General features: G+C 37.8%; 1 protein-coding gene across 5 annotated transcripts in view; it reads right to left on the bottom strand.

The window, feature by feature from the left end:
* The window catches only part of ASCC1 (activating signal cointegrator 1 complex subunit 1), a 106,633-nt gene that overhangs the window by 58,628 nt on the left and 23,380 nt on the right, over positions 1 to 24,625 (bottom strand). For all 5 annotated transcript variants that reach the window (XM_032840894.1, XM_032840876.1, XM_032840904.1 and 2 more), the window contains exons 6-7: positions 8,594 to 8,730; positions 1,655 to 1,774 (exon numbers count right to left, since the gene is read on the bottom strand). In XM_032840894.1, the coding sequence (XP_032696785.1) occupies positions 1,655 to 1,774; positions 8,594 to 8,730 (257 nt within the window). The remainder of the gene's footprint in view (positions 1 to 1,654; positions 1,775 to 8,593; positions 8,731 to 24,625) is intronic.

Here is a 24,625-nt window from a genome sequence, read left to right as displayed (position 1 = left end):
AACTTACAAAAACATAAAACAATGCCTACCTTCTCACTAAATATTTTTGGTTTGGGAAACAGATTTCTCATGAAAAATGTTATTTACATAAACAAAAAATATCTTATTTCTATTTTTAATGAACTATCAAATGTTAAATTTTGCAGTTTTAACTTCTAATAAGGTAAATATTGATAACTACAACCCATATAAAGAATGGCTCTTTGGTACCTTCAGTAATTTTTAAGAAATGAAAGTGATTATATGCCCAAAAAGCTTGAGAACTACTACCTTATCATTCACTGTTTTTTGTTCACAAAACTGAAAAGTAATACCCCATATACAGCAGCCCTACAACATAGTGAAATGTTTGGATAGTTATAGCTTATAACATAAAGTGAACGATCCATACCAGATATCGAACTCCAACCTGGCAGAAATGTTTTGGGATGTCCTAAAGGAACAACGTGCCGCTAACTTTTTAAGGTAAGGTCATTAGTATGCATTATATTTAGGCATATGTCAAGTATCTGAAAGACAAATCTGGCCCAAACACATACAACACCTGATTCTATTGTCTTTTCTTGCCTTTCTCCATTCACTTCCAACTGAATTGAGATAGGAGATAATTGAGATTATCAATTTGAATTGAGATAACTGAAACCTTACAAGGGATCCTCTACAAAAGCAAATCAATTTGGGGGCTTGCCTAGAGACTTTGATCTTCTCTAGAGGGTTTTTTTTTTTTTTTTTTAATTTTTATTTATTTATTTTTTTTAATTTGTCAGAGAGAGAGAGAGAGTGAGCACAGGCAGAGAGGCAGGCAGAGTCAGAGGGAGAAGCAGGCTCCCCGCCGAGCAAGGGGCCCGATGTGGGACTCGATCCCAGGACGCTGGGATCATGACCTGAACCGAAGGCAGCTGCTTAACCAACTGAGCCATCCAGGCGTCCCTCTAGAGGGTTTTTGGTTCAGTATGAGTTCTGTTCTATTCTGCCTTAATAAAAAGACCACAAAAACAAACTTCCAATTCAAGTTTGGTTCCTCTGCTCACTGAAGACCTTGACTAGACTAATAAATGGTGTTAACATTGGAAGTGGCTCTAGAAGCCTAGGCTAGCCTCAGAAATAACCTGGGTTGCAGACCGAGAATCCTTAGCATGATCTAAGTGTGATAGTAACACTAGTAAAAAACAGTAAACATTTGTTGATGTGTGTTTTGATGATGTCCGCATGTGCTAAGCACTGTTCTAAGATTCATGTAAATTAACTTAATCCTAATAATCCTACAGAGTTTGTATAGTTATCCCCATTTTGTCCTGGTAATCCACTAGACCTGCATTGTGTCACTTTTACAACCACCATCCTAAAATGCCAACCTTCCCACCTCCTATAACCCGAAAAACCTGAAGAAAGCACTGAGCTCATAAAAACTAGATTGCTATAATCAATATCTACCATCCAAGTAACTCAATAATTATCAGATTAACATCTGATACTTTTTCCTGCAACAAATTCCTCTTTTAAGATATTAGCTACCTATTTTTAAAAAAAAAGAAAGAATTGAGACATTCTACAATAATAAGATCTCAAAGAAAAGGAATCAAAACTTGTTGAACTTCTAGGAATGCTTTTAGGAACTTCTTCATGGAAGCAAAGAAGCATTACAGAAACATACCTGTTGGAGCCATCTTTCATATGGACTTTGGCATAAAGAACATCCACCATGCCAGGATCATCGTTCATGTATTCTATCCCTGCCATCTCTACTTCTAAGGGTTTGCCCCCAGAAATGTCACTGCAAAGGGAAAAACATTAGATTTTTCTAATTGTTTAATCTGAAAGGGCCATTTTAAACATGGTTATTATACAGAGTCAAATATTACAAAAATGAAATTGTTGGGATTTTTTACTAACAGTATTATCTAACCATCCTTCTAATTTCAAAATTAACACATTCTATGCACACCAACTAGAAACACAAGTATTTCCAAAGTCACACTACAGTTATGTCAATACCAGTTTATTATACTCAGAGGAAAAAAGCCAAGGAATGACAGCTCTGATTGACAAAGACATTGTTGCTCATCTCTTGGGTTTTATTTCATTATTTCTACAAGCTGCAAACACCATTTTACTCATCTAACAATGGTGGAAGCATAAAGTAGTACTAATCTTTAACAGCAATTTGGCAATATTTATAAAAAGCCTTCAAGAATAGAAACCCTTTTTTGTCCAAGCAATTCAATTTTTAGGAGCAAAACCTAAGGAAATAATTATGAATTCAGCTACATATCCAACCATAGCTGATAAAGGAAAGCTCTTTACAGAAGAATTCCAACTGACAAATACAGAAGAATGCCAAATGATAGATGCAGAAGTAATGATGAAATTATAATATCACCATTTTGCAACCCCTGACAAAATAATGGATGGAGACAATGACTAGCAACGGCTTCTAGAACTTAACAGCAGAAGGTTGGAGAAAATATAAAGAGATCCTTACGGAGGGCTGACCACACCTGAACCCACTGATCAGGCTTATCACACATACAAAAAAGAACCAAACAATACATACTTCCTGATATGATGTAATAGGTCATACTCATACTCATGAAAAATAATTTATGCATAGGGTTTGACTGAGGCATTATTTGGAGCAGCCAAAGACTGGAAACAGATTAAACACTCATTAGGGTTTTAATAAAATGTGCACAACAATGTGCATGCTGTATGTTACTATTTGTGCAAAAGACAGGGTAAGAAAATTTATATACACACACATATACATTTCCTTGTACATACATAAAACCTCTGGAAGGATACAAAGAAGCTGCTAAAATCTCTTGCCTTTAGACAGGAGAGCAGGGTGCTTGGTGGGAATAGCAGTGGAAAAGAAACTCTTCACCGCATATCCTTTGTATCTTTAAAATTTTGAACCATATAAATGTATTATCCATTAAAAAGTTAATATAAAAATACAGATGCAAAAGAAGTCAAACACAAGTTTATCTATTACACATATATGCAAAAGAAGTCAAACACAAAAATGTATATACTGAATGATTTTAGTTATGTGACATTCAAGAACAAGCTAAATTAATCTATGGAAATAGAAATCAGAATAACAGTTATTTCTGGAAGAAGTGAATTTACTGGAAAAGGTCATGAAGGAACTTCACAGAGTAATGACAATGTACAACATTTTGATTTGGCTGAAGTTACATAAGTGTATGCATTTGTTAAAATTCATCAACTACACTTAAGATCTGTGCATTTTGCTGTAAGTCAATTACACCTTAAAGAAAAAATACACACATGCATATAAAAAAGTGTGAGAGCATTAATAGTAATTATCTTTAGGTAATAAGATTAAAAGTGGTATTTTTGTTTATCTGCAACTTTGACTTTTCCAAAACTAGTATGTATTACTTTGTTTTAATTCAAGAATAACTGATATACAATATTATATTAGTTTCACGTGTGCATGTATTACTTTTGTGTTAAGTAAAACCTCACCATCCTGCTTCTTCCCAGACCCCTTACACAGACTTGTACTTCAACCAGAAATGGACTTGCAGTGCCAACCTGAAACCCAGCTAAAAATCAACTCACCACCACAGTCTTCTGCAAGCCCCCCAAGGCCAGGAAGTCGATTCATCTTTTCTACTCCTAGATCCCCAGCACCTGGTACTCCATAAATCTCTGGTAAACACTGAGCAGATATTCTACTCTAAAAAGAGAGGCTTTTCTGGACAATTTTGAGAAGAATGTGGACACATCCTTATAATGTCACTGAAAACATGTGGCACTAATCAAAGGCAAAAGGATGTTGGGATCCACCAAAAGGCAATTCTCAAAAAAGCAAATCGAAGAAAGTTCTCTTGATACTGAACCAAGGCCATAGGGAAACCCTCTGGAGCCAGGAATCTTCATGGTAAAGATTCTCTTAGGGGCACCTGAGTGGCTGAGTCGGTTAAGTGTCTGCCTTCGACGCAGGTCATGACCCCAAGGTCCTGGGATTGAGCCCCAAATTGGGCTCCCCGCTCAGTGGAGAGTCAGCTTCTCCCTCCCTCTCTGCCTCCCCACTACCCCGCTTGTGCTCTCTCCTTCTCAAATAAAATCTTAAAAAAAAAAAAAAAAAAAAGATTCCCTTAAAACTTGAAGACCATATTACTGCACAAGACCAGGATCTCTTTCAGTAAAAAACAAATTACTATTTTGGCCAGATATTCGAGAAAAATTTTTGCCTTCATCCTCTAGTAAGTGGGGTATTCCAAAACACAAGCCAAGCTCTGAACTATTACCTGAAGCCTGTAGCTTCAACCAACAACACAGTGTATCTCCATTCCAAGTAATAGCCAAAGAATTCAATATGAAAGACTGCCATTCAATCCTTTCAAAGTGCAGTCAACCAACCTTACATGAGAAAAACAGTTTAATACTAACTATACATTCCTCTGCTGATTTCAGCTCTAACCCTGCGTAGTCAGATCACCCAAAAGCATCAAACCATTGGTTTAGTTTCCCACTAAAATGTTTTTACTGGATTATGTCTAATGTTACACTCTCAAATTCTAGGGATCAATACAAGAGAGAACCATGTGACCAATGTTTTTGTATCTTCTGCAAAATTCCTGTTGAAGACACTGCTCATCATCATTTTGGGTTAATATTTACATGACAAGTTTTTCTCAGACTGAGAACAAGCAAAGGATTCTCTCCTAAAAGTGTTATGCTGGGGCACCTGGGTGGCTCAGTGGGTTAAGCTTCTGCCTTTGGCTCAGGTCATGGTCTCAGGGTCCTGGGATCGAGCCCCGCATTTGGCTCTCTGCTCAGCAGGGAGCCTGCTTCCCCCTCCCCATCTGCCTGCCTCTCTGCCTACTTGTGACCTCTCTCTCTCTCTCTCTGTCAAATCAATAAATAAAATCATTTAAAAAAAAAAGTGTTATGCTCCTTTTCATCAGTTAAGAACGATGATAATCGATGTGTTTCCTTCTGGAATGTAGTTCAAGTATACCAGTGCTTGAAAACTATCGAATTCTATTGCTCAAGTACAATTATAACCTTTCCTTGGTTTTCTGGTAAACATTTTCTCCCATTCCATCTTTATGGTTTCTGAGCTCCCCGACTTTAACATCTCTTTTGTATGTATGTCCTCACTCACGAACCACCTCAAATCTTTAGAATGAGCTGGGGTACCAGGAACAACAAAAAATGAAACAATGAAACAGGACCTAAAGCCTGTCCTTTAGGATCAGAAACTCTTCTGACCTTCCCTAGGATTTACCAAGACAGAAATTCGGTGGTTTGCCTAATAAATGCTCTTTGTCTTGGTGACAAAACTATCCCACCCTTGACACCAGTGAGCATACTTTTCAACTGAGTGACATCTGAGGCAATGATTAGGAAGCAACATTTGTCTGTGGGTGTTTTTCCTCTTCTCTCCTTGCTCTTGTCCCTTTTTACCTTATTATTTGGTGTTACCTCAGGCCTACAGGGAACACTTAGGTACAGGAAGAGTGATACTGGAATTTAAAAGTACTGCAGATTTGTCAGACTATACACTCTGAGCCACTGTGCTGTTTGTGCTCTACATCTCACAAAGAAAAGTCACAAGGGAGACATTTAAAGCTTCAGCGTTTACTGAACACTGAATAATTCATTTGGAATCGATAGAGCTACATGAGCCGTTAGCTTAAGAAGTGAAATCAAAGTTATGTTTCTGGTCAGGTAACATCCCTTAAACTCAAAAAACACCCCAAAATTTAAAACAAATATTCAACTACCCATTTCTTTAAAATATCTATATAGCAGCACAGTTTTAATTCAGTCTGAGTTGAGCCCTATTTATTTAATATCTTTTTTAAAAAAAATTTGTATTTATTTATTTGAGAGAGAAAGAGGGAAAGAGAGCACAAGCAGGGGGAGAGACAGAGGGAGACAGAAGCAGACTCCCCACTGAGCAGGGAGCCTGATGTGGGACTCAATCCCAGGACCTCAGGATCATTACCTGAGCCGAAGGCAGACAGTTAACCAACAGAGCCACCCGGGCACCCCTATTTAATATCTCCACTTAAAAAGCCATCAAAGTACTACAGCATGTTATATATTAGTATGTTCAATTGCAGTGTTTTCCTTTCTTATATTTTAATTTGGTATCTTTACATCATAAAAAGGTTCAGATTAGAAATGCCATTATTTACTGTCAGTCTTTCTAAGCATACCAAGTTACAAAGGCTGAGATCAAAGAGTAAGAATAAGGAAGGGAAAAAAGTTAAATCACCAAGGCTATTGTATAAGTGTGTGTGTGTGTGTGTACACATGTACTTTTTTTTAGGAAACATTTTTTCCTTTTAGGGAAACAAGGCACTTCTAGCCAATCTAAACAGCCAATCTGATTCTCACTCTCCTCAGAAATAAATTAATTTCGCACTATGTACTTTTTAAACAATATATGTGGCAGAGGAGAAGGTGGGAGAAGAGGGCTGAGGAGGCTTACTTTACTTGCTGGTTTTAAATCTTTCCAGCTTTTTGAAAAATCCATCTTCAAAAAAATTTCTGCCTGCACTGCAGATTTTTGGCAATGTAACTTTGTCTTATTTCAAAAGCTTTGCTGAATTTGAAAAACTACAATTACTGTTTTCATCCTGTCATGTCAAAAATTCTTAGGAACTATTAAGGCTGCTCTTCATTTCCTATGCACACCAACCCTGACATGCTTAAAGTGCTCAGATTTGGCGTTTAGTCACAAAAGGCACCAAGAGACATAAAAGGGAGGAACTCAGCTAAATCCTCCCATAGCTCAGGATAAAGATTCAGTGATTAAAAACCTGTGACCTGATTTTTGTAGGTAAAAAATAAACACCTTCCTAAACAAATATCTACCTTTAAATTTCTTCTTAGCAAAATTATCCTAATGGCAGCCAAGAAAATGCAGTTTCATTTCAGTTTCATTTAACAAAAAAGTTAAGGTATCAGGACTAATGCTTAAATCAGGTAACATCGCTCCACTTTGTAAGGTAAAGCATAAGGCTTTATCCTAGGCAAGGAAGTTATAAATACTTAATTACAAATACCCAATTATTTTGAATTTTAGGTTAAGATAGGTTAGGAGATAAACGGTTATGTCCATCAGTGAGCAAAAGATCAAGACAAAGAAGTATTCTTTGCAGACTGCAAACCAAATCAGCTTATGATTTTGCTCAAGAAAAGTATCTTGCCTTCAAAACAAAGAAAATATCTTGCCTTCAAAACAAAGGAAAAGGAGAACTGGCTCACATATAAGTCATTATACTACACAGTTTCATATAAATGAAAAAAAATTAATCCTTTTACCTTGTCTTATCCAATGAACTAGGGGACCCATTTCTACAAGGTCACATTAAAATAGGATGGGACCTGAATATTATAACTGAATTAAAAAAAAAAACACCTCTTCAAGTGAGTCAGTTTTCAAATTTCTCTTATTCTTCATCAATCTTAAGAAAAAGGGCAAAGGGTAGGGAAGAGATGATTCTTTAAAATAAAACTGTTAGGTTAGATGTACATGTAAATTAAAATTTTATAGTGAAAAGAATAACAAGTCTGCCCCCAGAATAGCAATGTTTTCCCTGAACCAAAACAGACTGCTTAAACAGTTTTTGGTATTCTTACACAACTACCTGTATTTTAAAAAGAAAATTAAAGTCTTGAAATACAATGAAGACCTTTGTAAGGAATCTTATTATATTATGTTTGAGTTACTGTGGTAATAGAATAATAGCCCTCCAGGGAGGCTCACATCTTATTTTCTGGAATTTGTAAATATGCTGCCTTACATGGCAAACAGACTTTTGCAGATGTGATTAAGGTTAAGGAGTCTGAGATAGCATGATTATCCTGAATTATCTGGGTGGGCTCAATCAAATCACCAGTCCTTAAAAGCTGAACCATCCCCACTATGGCCAGAGACAGAGATGAGGTAACAGAAGGGTCAGAGAGAAGGAAAGCTGCTATTGCTGAAGATGGAAGAAGGGGGTCACTAGCCAAAGAATGTGGGTGTGGCCTCTAGAAGATGGGCTTTAAAAGCAAGGAAATGAACTCTTCCTTTGAGCCCCCAGAAAGGAACACAGCCCTGCTGATTCTTTGATTTTAGCCCACTGAAACCTGTATCAGACTACCACACAGAACTATAAGATAATGAATTTTCACTGTTCTAAGCCACCCAGCTTGCAGTAATGTGTTCACCAGCATACGAAACTAGTACAGTACTCTATACTGTTCAGTAGGTAATGAAAAGAATTTCCTTTTGGAGAGAATAATGTGATGTCCTGTTAAGAATTATTAATTCACTTATTATTATTATTCAATTATTATTAATTAGGTTAACTAATTCACCTACTGAATTAGTATAATTTAAGGTAGAGTCTTTCCATAAAAATTTGTAAATATGTGCTTTAAACCCATTTTAACCCTTTCAGACAACGGTCCAATATTAAGTGTTCAAGTGGGTGAGTCAACAGACCTTGTTGCCATGTGACAACAAGTGCAAAAACAAGTGCAAAAACAAGTCTGTGATACCAAAGAGAAGCCAGTACAAGGGGACCACCCTTCCCCATTCCTGCAGATCACTCACTCAATGAAGTCCTCTTTACACTGCTGTAGCATCTCACATGTCTGCTGGATCTCTTGCTCACTCAAAAGCACCAACATCCCAATGGTTAGGTGAAGCTTTTTGGGATTCTGGAAAATGGTGCTGTCAACCCCATGATCCTGTTGTCAAAGACAGAAAAACAAAAACACTCAGTCCACATTAAAGAAAATGGCAGGAATAGAATTTAGAGCTCAGAGATAAGCCCAGATATCTATGACTTACTGATTTTCAACCAGATGCCAAGACAATAATGGAGAAAAAACAGTCTCTTCAACAAATGGTGCTGGGACAACTGAATGACCACTCGCAAAAGAATGAAGTTGGACCCACACCTCATACCATATACAAAAATTACATCAAAATGGATCAGTGACCTAAATAATAAAACTCATAGAAGAAAGAGATTTCTTAGGGGAAAATCTTCATGACCTTGGACTTGGCAGTGGATTCTTAGATATGAATTCAAAAGTGTGGGTAACATTAGACAAAAATAGATAAATGAGACTTCACCTAAATTTAAAGCTTTTGTATATCAAATGAGAATATTAAGAAAGTAAAAACACGACCTAGAGAATGACAGAAATATTTGCAAATCATATATCTGATAAGGGTGTATATGCATAATATATAAAGAACACAACTCCACAACAAGAAAATAAAGAACCCAATTTTTAAAATAGAAAATGAACTTGAGGGATGCCTGGGTGGCTCAGTCAGTTAAGCATCTGACTCTTGATTTCGGCTCAGGTCATAATCTCAGGGTCATGAGATCAAGTCCCACCTTGGGCTTCATCCTGATCATGGAGACTGCTTAAGAGTCTCTCTCTCCCTCTGCCCCTCTCCACACTCAGAAGAAAAATGAAAAAGAAAATGAACTGGAGTAGACATTTTTCCAAAGAAAAAATACAAATGGCCAAGAAGCACATGAAGATGGTTCAACTTTATTATTCATTAGAAGAATGCAAATCAAAACCACAATAAGGTATCATTTCATATCCATTAGGCTGGCTATAATAAAAAAAGCAGAAAATAACAAATTCTGACAAGGATATGCTTAATGGGTACAGAATTTCCTTTTGGGGTGATGAAAATGTTTTAGGATAATACAGCACTGATAGTTGCACAACTCTAAATGCATAAATGCCACTGAATCATCCACATTAAAATGGTTAATTTGGGGGCGCCTGGGTGGCTCAGTGGGTTAAAGCCTCTGCCTTCGGTTCAGGTCATGATCCCAGGGTCCTGGGATCGAGCCCCGTGTCAGGCCCTCTGCTCAGCAGGGAGCCTGCTTCCCCCACCTCTCTCTCTGCCTGCCTCTCTGCCTACTTGTGATCTCTGTCAAATAAATAAATAAAATCTTTCAAAAAAAAAACCTTAAAATGGTTAATTTTGTGTTATGGGAAATTCACCTCAATAAAAGAAAATTTTTAAGAAGGAACTGGTAGCCTGATACAATGGTAAGCCCAAGAGAAACAGAATGCACTCTAAATGTAGGCTCTAAGAATATCTTTTGCTCCTTTATCAACTTTGTTGGCCCAGTAGCAACTGGGCTACTGGGAATCTTATGGGATTCCCTAAAGAACAATATACTCTCTACAAAAACGCTGTTTCTATCTTAGCAGACACTGTAGTATTTTCAGGTGAAATATTATGTGTTAAGAATAAATTCTCCCAAGCAGAGAGATGAGTGAAAAATAAATCTGGAGAGATATCCAGACACTGGAGTTGCCACATCGAATACAGTCATCCTTTTCTCAGTCAGTTAGGTGTCACCCTTCAGCTCAGGTCATGATCCCAGGGTCCTGGGATCGAGCCCTGCACTGGGCTCCCTGCTCTGTGGGGAGTCTGCTTCTCCCTCTTCCTCTCCCTGCTGCTCTGCCTACTTGTACTCCTTCTCTCTCTGTCAAATAAGTACATCTTTTTAAAAAATATAAATATACTCATAAATCTCCCTTTTTAAAAAAACTGAAGTGAAATTCACTTAATACACAACCATTCTAAAGTGTACAATTTAGTGATGTTTACTGTATTTACAATATTGTGCAACGATCAGCCCTTCTTAGTTTCCAAACTTTTTTTCATCCCATAAAAACACTTCATAATCATTAAATAATCACTCTTCATTCCCAATCACTCACTCCCTGGTAACCTCTAATTTGCTTTTCGCCTCTTTGGATTTGCCTATCCTGGATATAGTATATAAAAGGAATCATACAATATATGACTGCTGTGTCTGGCTTTTTTCACTTAGCATGTATTCAAAGCTCATTCAAATTTTACCATGTACTGGTACTTCATTCCTTTTTATGGCTGAATTATATTCCACTTTATGTATTTAACATAAGTTGTTTATTCATTCATCCCTTAATGGCCATTTGGGTTGTTTCCATCTTATGGCTATTATGAATAATGCTGCTATAAACATTCATGTACAAGTTTCTGTGTTACCATGTTTTCAGTTCTTTTGGGTATAAACCTAAGAGTGGAACTGCTGGGTCATAGAGTAATTCTAATGCTTAATCTTTTGAGGAACCACCAAACTGTTTGCCACAACAGCTGAATCGTTTTACATTCTTAGCAGCACTGTAGAAGGGTTACTATTTCTCTCCACCTTTGCCATCATTTACCATTTTTCTTTTAAAATTTTATTATAGCCACCCTAGTGGGTATGAAATAGTATTTCATTGTATTTTGATTTGCATTTCCCTGTTGACCTATGATGTTGAATATCTTCTCACGTCCTTCCTGGACACCCTCTCTGGAGAAACTGCTATGCAATTTCTTTGTCCATTTCCTATTTTTTTATTGTTGAGTTATATGAATTCTTTAAATATCCTGATACTAGTCCCATGTCAGATCATGAATCCCTTTTGAAGGTAAACAGGTCTCAAGTTTCATTATATTCACCCTGCAAATGAAGACAAGAAAAAGAGTCGAGAATCTTCTCCCCACAACAAGAGCAAAGCAGGAATTCTATCTCTGAATTGTAAGTTCTGATCCCATAATCTGATTCTTGGGCTAATAAACCACCCCAAAGGCAGAGAAATATGTCTATCAAACACAGATAGCTTACACTCTGTTCTTGGCTTGCCTAAGACTGCCTAATTTTTGCCTCGGCAATGGGAGTTAATAGATTATTCATTTTCTGAGTGTTAATGGAGCTTGAGATATTTTTATATCTGATGAAGAGTTTTGTGATTCTACACATCAACCCAAATTGCCTCATTTAATGAAAGTGATTTTAAGGAACAATCAGCTTTAAATGTGTCAAGGAAGGCTAAGCGTAATGTTTATCACCCCAGGTGCTCTAACCCACGGCAGAACCTGTCACTTTAGAAAGGCATGCAAAGTGTTAAAAAGTCCCCAAATGATTCCAATATGCACAACTCCATCCCAAACTACAGTTGAGAATTGCTCCCCTAGTAATAAGAGCTAATATTTTTTTAACCCTTATTCTGTTCCAGGCATCTCCTATGCACTTTAAATAGAAAACAGCCTATGAAGAGAGATATTATCCCCATTTTACAGATGAGGAAACTGAGGCACAGAGAAATAAAATCACTTTCCCAAAGTAACACTGCTAGTAAAGGGATGAAGCCAAAATTCAAACCCAAGCAGTCAGGCCACAGAGCCTACACTTTTGATCAATATATATTGCCTCACTTGTAACAGCCACCTAGAGGAGGATGGAACAAATGTGATCATCACCCAGAGGCAAGTCCTTACACATTTCAACAAAGCTCACACAGAGAATAAAGGAAATCTCATAATTCTCTGAAAGTGGTATTTGCCTTTCCTCGATGTGACACCATAAAAGCATGATCTATAAAAGAAAAAAAAAGGATGAATTAAACTTTATCAAAATTTAAAACTTTCACTTCAAAAGACCCCATTAAGAAAATGAAAAGACAAGCCACAGAGAAAAATACCTGGGAGAAAAATATTTACAAATCACCTATCTGGGGGCGCCTGGGTGGCTCAGTGGGTTAAAGCCTCTGCCTTCGGCTCGGGTCATGATCTCAGGGTCCTGGGATCGAGCCCCGCATCAGGCTCTCTGCTCAGCAGGGAGCCTGCTTCCCTTCCTCTCTCTCTGCCTGCCTCTCTGCCTACTTGTGATCTCTGTCAAATGAATAAATAAAATCTTTTAAAAATAATAATAAATAAAATAAAATTGAATTAAAATTAAAACAAAACAAAAACAACAAATCATTTATCTGATAAATATAAATATATAAAAATTCTTAAAATTCAACAATAAAAAGATATGTAATTCCATTTAAAAATGACCAAAGAAACTGAATAGATATTTCAACAAAGAAGATATACTAATGACTAAGAAACATGTGAAAAGATGCTAATATCATTAGTCATCAAGGAAATGCACATCAAAACCAAAATGAGATATTGCTTCATGCCCCATCAGAATGACTATAATCAAAAAGACAGACAATAAGGACCTGGGGAAACTGAACTGCTCACGCATTGCTGGGGTAAAAGGCCATGATATAAACAATGCATTCTAAACTGGTTCAGAAAGAAAGAAAAAAGAGAGGAAGAATGATAAAACAGAGTAAAATACTAACAATAGGTAAATATGAGTAAAGGATGCTATCCTTAGTCTTACAACTTTTCCATGAGTTTAAAATTATTAGCATCCTATTGTTGCTGTAACAAATTACCACAAATTTCATGGTTTAAAACAACACAAATTTACTGTCTTACTACCCAGCAAAAGAAAGCTCTTTTCCTTCCTTACCTTATTCTTTGAGAGCCTTTCACTTCAGTCAACCTGAGTTCACTTGCCAAGAAAACACTGAATACTGGGAAACAAAACACAGAGAACACAAAGGAGCAGGAAAAAGAACAGATGGGATAACTTAAGGCCACACAAACTGAATTCTTTTGGAGACCCTTGAGTCATAAGCCTTCAGTCATTATCTGTATCGGAAGTTATATAACTTACATGTGATCCTACTGGACAGTCTTTTAATAAATAGAGAAACACCCTGAATTTTAGCAATGCCATCTATGAAGAAAGCCTTTTCTCTTACTGAATTATCTAAATTTACTGTGGAACCAAACAATCCTCAAGACAATGACATAAATCTCTAGAACCACTACTGTTCTTTGCTCAGAATATATCATATTCCCACCTACAAGCCTCTTGACTGAAATGAAGACCAACAGCAATTTCTTTACTCCAGGGGTTTTCATTACACTGGGCCCGGCTCCAAGTTCACCATTACTCGGAGCTAGAACTATTTTACTCCATTAGGTTGGATAACCAGACTGGCGCCTGAAAATTCTGATGGTGGTGACTTTCCACCCAACAAATAACAGAATTCCCTATAGGTCAGTTTTGTCTAGATGATAAAAAAAGAAAAGTGTTTCTTTATGGCTAAGTCACGTCTAAGGTGTTTCTGTATTTGTTAAATAAGGTCTCATCCAAGGAGAAAATGATGCACCAGCTACCTCTCCAGAAAGCTTGTGAGAGGGCCTAAGCTGTGTTCAGAGTTCCAAGTTGCATCCTAACTCAGCAGTCCCAGGTGCAAAACCTTACCCCTGTCATTCAAACGGCAGCTCTGTGATCTACCACTAGCAATCACCACGGCCCTTCATTGATTGTACTTTTAATCCACCATTTGGGCTCCACTGGGGCAGAACTGCTGGCTATCAGCATGAACAATTAACAAGGAATAGCGAAATCTAAAAATGTCAAGCTTGGGGGAAAAGCCAGGAGAAGGAAGTATGGATTAGCCCACCATGGCACATTCATTCATTCTCTCTGCTTCCTTAAAGCCCCAGGTAGAACTCAATCATTCTCTCCACACAGATGGGACAGAACGCAGGTGCATTCGCCGGAGGTGTCAGCTAGCAGAAGGGTAGCCTCTGTGCCATTACATAAGAGTTATAAGGACACCTAGGAATCTAACCCAGACCTGTACCACTCAGAAGCACTCTGACTTGACAGTACATGCTGAGAGCCAGAGACAAAACAAAACAAACCAAAACTTCCTCAGATTATATTCACAGTTATCATCTTCTAGGAGCTCCAGGCATAACAAAGGTTTGTGATTTAGCTATAAAAAGCCTTTAAACCTGGAATACAGAGTCTAGGGTTTTAATTTCAACTCTGTCACAAACCAGCTGTGATTAGGCAAGCCATTTCGCTTCTCTGGACCTGGTTTCCTCCTCTGTGACATAAGGGAGATGGTCTAGTTTATCTCTAAGTCAAAGGTCCTATAAATTTTTTTACATGCTCCCATAAATCCCGTAATTAAGTACGAAACAGATGTTTGTGAGGGATCTACCAATTCACTTCCTGATCTTCCAAGCAAAGAAAGAGAGTATAAACTTGAGAGACTTCCCTATGCTCATTATATTTTCTTTCCTTTTTTATGGCCAAATCCCATGAAATCACTTCTGGGCAAGTGACATAAATCTCATTCACACAGGAAAGCTATTCAAACAAGGCAGACTGGTCAAAAGAGCATTTGGCTCTGCAACCAGACAGGCCTATATTCAAATTCTAATTCTGCCACCTATCAGCAGGGTGACCTGAAATGAGTTACTCAATTGTTCAGAAACTCCAACTTCATTATCTATAAAAAGGACCACATTTCCCTCTTGGAGTTGTTCTGAGGATTAAAAGAGACATATGTGATGCCTCTGGTACATACCAGTATGGAATAAATATAGGCTTCCCCTGCTTCCTGCTTCTTATGTGACCATGTACCACTCTAAGCAAATACCATCCTTCCTTGCCTTTGTAAAGCTCCATCAAGAGCTAAATTAGGCTCTGCTGAGTCATTTCTATTATTCCTTAAGAATGTTCACAAAAGTGGAGTTTGAATCTCTATATGTTATTAATAAAATATCTTAAGTTGAATAAGCTTCAGAAAACAGAGTTTGGATGCTTCTGGCTTACAAATTCTATACAGACATAATTACAGCAGAGTGCAAGTTCTTAAAAACAAAGGACGAACATTTAAACATAAGATTTTACAGGGACTAGAAAAAAAGAATGCCCTGTCTAAATAGCCTTACCCATGAAAAAGGAGCAAAGAGTATCTCCCCTTCACACAAGAATGCATCCCTCTTATCTTTGATGAGAACAGGGAAGAGTTAAACCTACTTTTCTAAAAGCTTCAGTATTCCTCTGTAAGTTAGTTGTAAGCACTAAGTGACAATCCATCTACCAACCGACACTTATTCCCAAAGATAGACACTGATCACTCAAACATCAGTAATGGGTTAACAGTACACCACCTCCTCAAGCCAGACCCTTAGCTTCTTCTGGATACCCTACTGTCATCTTTGTTGTTACTACAGAAAGAGCTAACACGTATACAGTACTAGCTATGTGCCATCCTCTGCACATAGCTTAAATATCTTAATTTATTAACTCACTTACTCTTCATTTCAACAGTAAAGATGAGTACTATTATTATCCCCATCTTAGAGAAGACCTCTGAAATATTTCTGCAGTATATCCCCTTCTGAACAATACACCACAGATTTATCCTTTTTTTTCCTTGAGATTTTATGTATTTATTTGAGAGAAAGAGAGAGAGTGCACAAGAGCAGGGGGAGGGAGAACAGATTCCCTGATAAGCAGGGAGCCTGATACAGGGCTCAATCCCAGGATGCTGGGATCGTGACCTGAGCTAAAGGCAGCCAATTAACCCACTGAGCCACCTAGGTATTCCTAGTCTTTCTTTTCTTTCATTTTTTTTTTAAGATTTTATTTATTTATTTGGCAGACAGAGATCACAAGTAGGCAGAGAGGCAGGCAGAGAGAGGAGGAAGCAGGCTCCCTGCGGAGCAGAGAACCCGATCTGGGGCTCAATCCCAGGACCCTGGGATCATGACCTGAGCCGAAAGCAGAGGCTTTAACGCACTGAGCCACCCAGGTGCCCCATCCTAGTCTTTATTTTCAACAGACTCTATCTATCTCTAACTGGTATCTGCCTCTGGTACCCGACTCCTTAACTCTCAATCCATTCTCCACGCTGCCTTCAGAATTATTTTTCCACAATGTGAGTTAACCACATGAGTCCCTAATTAAATTCCTTAGTAATTCTTGACTATAAGATACACTCAAAATTCTTAACCCATACAAGATCTTTTACCACCTGGATTCCATTCACCTTGCCACTCTCTTACCTATGCTACCCACTTTGTAGATTCCAATCTTAACCTCCGCACTCTCCCCTGAACACAGCAGACTAGAACACTGCCATACCTTGCAAGCACCATTTCCCCCATGTAGAATGCTCATCCCCAATTTGCAAACTTGCCACAAGCTTCTGTTCTTCCATTAAGACTCTGCTCAAGTGTCACCTCCCTCATATAAGCCTTTTCCAGCCACTGGAGAACCTCTTCTGTGAGTACCCACTGCAGTCCCCTCTAATGGCACCTATCTCACATTACCATAACTGTATCCGTAAGAACACTATTCCCCGCCCCCCGCCCCGACATGCGTAAGAGTAGAGCCCACTGTTAGTACATAATACAGAGCCTGGCAAATGGAAGACATTTAATAAATAGTGAATGAATGAATAAAACATAAATATTTGTTAATAACAGTTTCCATCCAAATGGTGCAATATAAGAATCTTGTAAACACTTCTTACTTTCCTAACCAACAGCAGGACTCAGGAATTTAACAACTTTTCTTACAACCAAGGACAACTATTCCATCTCCATCCTAAATTAGTTCATAAGATAATTAGAAATCCCATAACTCCCTTTATATACGAAGAATCCTAAATTATACACGAAAGCTTTTACATATAAATTTTCTTCTTCAGTGAATACTACTAAAGGGAAAAATAATCCCAATCGAGGGGGAAAACCTAGATCCATTAGTCATTTCTGCCCAGTGTCAGCCTACAATGTGAGCAGAATTATGTAGTTTCTGGAGCTATAACCTATTCAGATTCTCCAGGCAGCCTGAGAAATCCCCTGTTACCACAAGCCCTCAGAATGCTCCACCAAACACTGTTTTGAATTACTGTTTTTAATTACTGATGTGCTTTCTACTGGACCCTGCTGTAAGATAAAATGGAATTATAGCAGCATTACCAGCTATAGAATGACTGAGAGATATAAAGGGTTTTAATATACTTCTTGAACTCACAGGCACTAAGACATCTTTGAATCTTAATGTAAAAGAGGAAAGAGTGAAAAAGTAAGGCGCAGTTTATCTGCAGATCACACAGATGAAAAATACCTTGCAAATGTCTGTGGGCAGCTAAATCCTACATTAAATACTCAGGCTTAGAGAGCTGAAGCACAGGGATGATAGTGATAATGTCTGGAGTGAAATAACATTTCTTATAAACTGATCAGCACAAAGGAAGGTGATTTCAGAAAATGCTCTTCTAAAAGGTAAATTCACAGTTTCCTTGGAGAGTCAAGGGTGAGGTCAAGGACAAGCATGCTACCAAATAAAGAGAGAAAAAAGGCGAACTATTTTAAAATAATAAAAGAAAAGTTCAAGGAAGGGTGAGGGAAAGATAGGCCATGACCTGGAAGTAGGTCATCTGCTGTATCAAAAATCTGACCTTCACAACAATGCTTAAAAATGAAAATTAGGGGTGAAAGGGGAAAGAGATGAGTCGATAATCATGTTGGAGATTTCAACAGTCCCCTCTCTGTAATTAACAGGACAGAAAATGAATAAGGATATAGAAGACATAAAGATCACTAACAACTAGATGCTATACGTAATGTTTATAGAACAATCAACCCCAAAACATCAGAATACACATCTTTCTCAAATGTACACATAACATTTACCAAGAGAGACTATATTCTAGAACAGAAAACAGACATAAATGCATTCAAAAGAATAGAATCAGATTATGTTATCTCATCAAGAGAATTAAATTAGAAATCAGTAACAAAAAGGTATCTGGAAAATCTGCAAATGTAGAAAAGTAAGCAACACGCTTGTAAGTAACAGAAGGTCAAGTAATGCTTACAATTGTATGTTAATTTATAATTATCTCAAAGTAAAAGTTTAACTAAAATACTAAAAAAACCCACATCTACTTTGAACTAAATGAAAATGGAAGAACACATTATCAAATTTGAGGAGATACAGCTAGAGTAATGTATAGAGGGAAATTAACATCTTTAAGTGCTGATACTAGAAAAGTAAAGTCTTTTTTTTTTTAAAGATTTTATTTTTATTTGACAGAGAGAGATCACAAGTAGGCAGAGAGGCAGGCAGAGAGAGAGGAAGGGAAGCAGGCTCCCTGCTGAGCAGAGAGCCCGATGTGGGACTCGATCCTAGGACCCTGAGATCACGACCTGAGCCGAAGGCAGAGGCTTAACCCACTGAGCCACCCAGGCATCCCGAAAAGAAAAGAGTCTTAACGATTTAAGTTTCTAAATTAAGAAATGAAAAAAATAGCAAATTAAACCAAAAGCTATGCATAAGTTCAATAAAAAAGGATAAAATTAGAAACTGATGAAATAGGAAATGGATAATCAACAGATGAATGGATAAAGAAGATGTGGTACACACACACACACACACACACACACACACACACACACACAATGGAATACTATGCAGCCATCAAAAGAAATGAAATCTTGCCATTTGCGATGACGTGAATGGAACTAGAGGGTATTATGCTTAGCAAAATAAGTCAATCGGAGAAAGACAACTATCATATGATCTCCCTGATAGGAGGAAGTGGAGATGCAATGTGGAGGAGTTTGGGGGGTAGGAAAAGAATAAATGAAACAAGATGGTATCGGGAGGGAGACACACCATAAGAGACTCTTAATCTCACAAAACAAACTGAGGGTTGCCGGGGGGAGGGGGGCAGGGAGAGGGTGGTGGGGTTATGGACATTGGGGAGGGTATGTGCTATGGTGAGTGCTGTGAAGTGTGTAAACCTGTACCTGTACCCCTAATAATACATTATATGTTAATAAAAAATTAAAAAAAATTAAAAAAAAAATGAAAATGGATAAATGGGGCACCTGGGTGGCTCAGTGGGTTAAGCCTCTGCCTTTGGCTCAAGTCATGATCTCAAGGTCCTGGGATCGAGCCCCTGGGATCAGGCTCTCTAGTCAACAGGGAGCCTACTTCCCCCTCTCTCTCTCTGCCTGCCTCTCTGCCTACTTGTGATCTCTGTTGGTCAAATAAATAAATAAAATCTTAAAAAAAAAAAAAAGAAAATGGATAAACAACAGAGAAAGATCAGTAGAACCAAAAGCTGTTTTATTTTTTCAAGGACCAATAGTTGACAGACCTCTAGCCAGACAAATCAGAAACAAAAGAGAGATGACATAAATTCCCAATATCAGCTTTAAAGAGGGACTATTACTACAGAGATTATAGACATTAAAAGGATAATAAAATATTATGAGCATCTTTATTCCAATAAAGTTAAAAAACAAGATGAAACTGACAAATCCCTTGAAAGACACAAACTGACAAAGCACACTCAAGAAGAAGTACAGAACATGACTAGTCCTAATCAGACGAAAGAAACTGAATTCATAATTTAAAACCATCTCAGAGGAGCGCCTGGGTGGCTCAGTCGGTTAAGTGTCTGCCTTCGGCTCATGGCATGATCCCAGGGTCCTGGGATGGAGCCCGACATGGGGCTCTCTGCTCAGCTGGGAGCCTCCTTCTCCCTCTCCCTCTGCCTCTCCCCTCTGCTCATGCTCTCTCTCTCTCTCAAATAAATAAAATCTTTAAATAAATAAATAAAACCGTTTCAGAAAACTCCAGATTTAAGTAGCATCATTGGGGAATTATATTCAACATTTAAGGAGGAAATAATACCTGCACAAACCTATACAAACTCAGAAAATAAAGAAGGGAATGCTCCCTGCTCATTTTAGTCATCTGGCTTTGAATCACACAGTCAGTTTACACTGACATCAAAACCAGATGAAGACATCACAAAAGAATAAATAGAACACTCCTCATGAACATAGATATAAAACTCCTTAACAAAGTTCTAGTAAATCGAATCTAGCAATACATAAAAGTGGTAATACATCAAAACCAGATATGGTGGAGCACCTGGTGGAGCATGCGACTCTTGATCTCAGGGTTTTAAGTCTGCACTTCACACTGGGTGTATAGAGATTATTTAAAAATAAAATCTTTAAAAAAATAAAATAAAAGATCTGTTAAGGAGCAAGACTGGTTTAACATTAAAAAGCCAATTAATGTAAGCATATTTATACTATGAAAAAATACAAATCTAAAAAAAAAAGATCTCATCATATTGAAAAAGCAACTGACAAAGTTTAACATCCAGGCCTGATTTTTTTTTTTTAATTCTCAGCAAACTAGGAACAGAATGGAATTTCCTCAACCACATAAAAGATATCCATGAAAAACCACAGCTTACACTAAACTTAATAATAAAAAACTGACTACTTTCCCCCATCATCAAGAACAAGGAAAGAGGGCACCTGAGAGGCTCAGTGAGTTAAGCCTCTGCCTTTGGCTCAGGTCATTGTCTCAGGGCCCTGAGATTGAGCCCTGAGTCCCCGAATGGGCTCTCTGCTCAGCAGGGCGCCTGCTTCCCTCTTCTCTCTGCTTGCCTACCTACTTGTGATCTCTCTTTGTCAAATAAATAAATAAAATCTAAAAAAAAAAAGAACAAAGGAAAAATGTCCCCTCTCACCTTTTCTATTCAGCACAATACTAGAGGTCCTACCCAATGTAGTAAGTCAAGAAAAAGAAATACTAGGCACATAGAAGAAGTAAAACTATCTTTATTCATAGATGATATGATTAGATACATAGAAAATTCTAAGGAGGGGTGCCTGGGTGGCTCAGTAGATTAAGTGTCTGCCTTTGGCTAAGATCATGATCTCAGGATCCTGGGATCGAGCCCCACTTTGGGCTCTCTGCTCAGTAAGGAGTATGCTTCTCCCCCACTTCTCTCTCTCTCTCTCTCTCTCCCAAATATAAATAAATAAATAAATCTAAAAAAAAAAAAAAGAAAGAAAATTCTAAGGATACAACAAGATAATTTGTTATGGGCTGAACTGTGTCCCCCTAAAACCCTAAAATTCATATGTTGAAGTCCTGACTCCCAGTAACTCAGAATGTGACTATAATTGTACACAGGGCCTTGAAAGAGCTTAAGTAAGGTAAAATGAGGTCATACAGTTGGGCCCTAATCCAGTATGATGACTGTCCTTATGAAAAGAGGAAGGGCACTTGATAAAAAGAGGAGGAGCACTTGGGTTGCTCAGTCGTTAACCATCTGCCTTTGGCTCAGGTCATGATCCCAGAGCCCTGGGATCGAGTTCCGCATCAGGCTCCCTGCTCCGCAGGGAATATGCTTCTCCCTCTGACCTGCCCCCACTCATGCTCTCTCTCTCAAATAAATAAATAAAATCTTTAAAAATAATAATAATAACATAAATAAAAGATACATTTATAAAAAAAAGAAACCATTTACAAAAGCATCACAAAACATGAAAAACTTAGGGGATGCCTGGGTAGCTCAGTTAAGTGGCTGCCTTCGGCTCAGGTCATCATCCCAGCGTCCTGGGATGAGTCCCGCATCAGGCTCCTTGCTCAGCGGGGAGCCTGCTTCTCCCTCTGCCTCTGCCTGCCACTCTATCCGCCTGTGCTCTGTCTGTGCTCACTCTGAGAAATAAATAAAATCTTAAAAAAAAAAAAGAAAGAAAGAAAAGAAAAACTTAGGACAATTTTAATACAGTAGCATAAAATTAGAACATGAAATTAAGGGGCACCTGGGTGGCTCAGTGGGCTAAGACTCTGCCTTCAGCTCAGGTCATGATCTCAGGGTCCTGGGATTGAGCCCCACATCCGGGCTCTCTGCTCAGCGGGGAGCCTGCTTCCCCCTCTCCCTCTGCCTGCTGCTCTGCCTACTTGTGATCTCTCTGTCAAATAAAATAAAATCTTAAAAAAAAAAAAGAAAATGAAATTAAGAGGCAGTTTCTTATTTATAATAGCATCAAAAAACAAAAATTAGAAATAAAATTTAACAAGATAAATGTGAAACTATCCAATGAAAACCATAAAATATTACTAAGTGAAATTAACGATGACCTAAACAATAAATATATACCATGCTTATGGACTAGAAGACTCAATACTGCTAAAATATTAATTGTCCCCAAATTGATCTATATATTCAACACAATTCTGATCAAAATCCCAACAGGCATTTTGTAGCATTAACAGATAATTCTAAAATTTATATGGAGGGGCACCTGAGTAGCACAGTCAGTTCAGAATCTAATTCTTTGATCTCAGGGTCTTGAGACCCAGCCCAGTGTTAGGCTCTGGACTCAGTGTGGAGTCTGCTTAAGAATCTCTCTCCTTCTCCCTCTGCCCCTCCCCCTGCATGTGCAAACATGCTCTCTAATAAATAAATCTTTTAAGATAAATAAAATAAAATTTATATGGAAATTGAGGGTGCCTGGCTGAGTCAGTTGGTAGAGCATGAGACTCTTGATCTCGGGCTTTTGAGTTTGAGCCCCATGTTGGGGGTGCAAATAACTAAAAAAAATTAAAAAATAAATAAATGGATAAAAAATTTATATGGAAATCCAAAGATTGTAACTAGAGAAAACAATCTTGAAAAAGAACAAAATTGGACAAGGTACATGATCTAATTAGAAGACTTGTTATAAAGCTATAGTAATCGCGACTATATAGTATTGGTGGAAAGATACACATGTAGATAAATACACAGATTAGAGGCCAGCAACAGACTCAAAGACAGAAGGTCATTTGATTTTCAACAAAGGTATCAAGGCCATCCAAAAGGAAAAGGACAGTCTTTTCAACAAATGGTACTTGAACTAGACATCTACATGGGAAAAATGAACCTCAACCTTTACCTCTCACTACACACAATTTAACTTAAAATGAACTATTTACCTAAACATAAAAGCCAGAACATAAAACAAAGTTTTACACTTTGTTGTTTATAGAAGAAAACTCTGACATCATAGCAAAGACAAGGATTTTGTTGTTGTTGTTATTGTTTTTAAGATTTTATTTATTTGAGAGTGAGACCGACAGTGACAGAACACACAGGTGGGAAAGAGAGAGAGAAGCATGCTCCCCACTGAGCAGAGAGCCCGACATGGGGCTCTAATGCAGGACCCCAGGATCATGACCTAAGCCGAAGGCAGAGGTTTAACCGACTGAGTCACTAGGTGCCCTGGCAGGGATTTTTTTTTTTTTTTAAAGATTTTATTTATTTATTTGTCAGAGAGAGAATGAGAGAGAGCACAAGCAGGCAGAGAGGGAGGCAGAGGGAGAAGTAGGCTCCCCGCTGAGCAAGAAGCCGGATGCAGAATTCGATACCAGGACCCTGGGAAGGCAGACGCTTAACCAACTGAGCCACACAGGTGTCCCCGAAAAGGCAGAGATTTTTCAGAGGCAACATAAAAAGTATAGACCATAAAAGAAATTGGACTCCATCAAATTAAAAATTTCTGCTCCTCAAAAAACACCAATAAAATGAAAATATAAACCACAGATCAAGAAAAAAATAGACGTAAAACACGTATCTGATAAAGGACAAGCATCTACACTATATAAGTACTCTTATAATTCAATAGTAAGAAAACAAAAAACACTTGAAAATAGACCAAAGCATACACTCAAAAAGAGTTAAAATGGTAAATTTTATGTTATGTACACTTTACCACAATAAAATAGAAAGAGAGAAAAGCTAAAGCACCACCACCACCAACAAAAATGGGCAAAAGTTTGAAGACACGTCACAAAGGCAGATATAAAAATGGCTAATAAACATAAGAAGATACTCAGCAACATCAAGCATCAGGAAAATGTATATTAAAATCACAGCAAGACAACCTATGGAATGAGAGAAGATATTTGCAAAAGACGTCTCTGATAAAGGGTTAGTATCCAAAACTATACAAAAAGGGGCACCTGGATGGCTCCATCTGTCAAGTGTTCCAACTCCTGATTTCTGCTCAGGTCATGATCTCGGGGTCATGGGATGGAGC

The sequence above is a fragment of the Lontra canadensis genome, unplaced genomic scaffold (assembly GCF_010015895.1).
Source record: "Lontra canadensis isolate GAN:19392208 unplaced genomic scaffold, GSC_riverotter_1.0 scaffold3, whole genome shotgun sequence".
In the NCBI taxonomy this organism is placed as follows: Eukaryota; Metazoa; Chordata; class Mammalia; order Carnivora; family Mustelidae; genus Lontra; species Lontra canadensis.
This window is presented reverse-complemented; position numbering and strand designations above follow the sequence as displayed.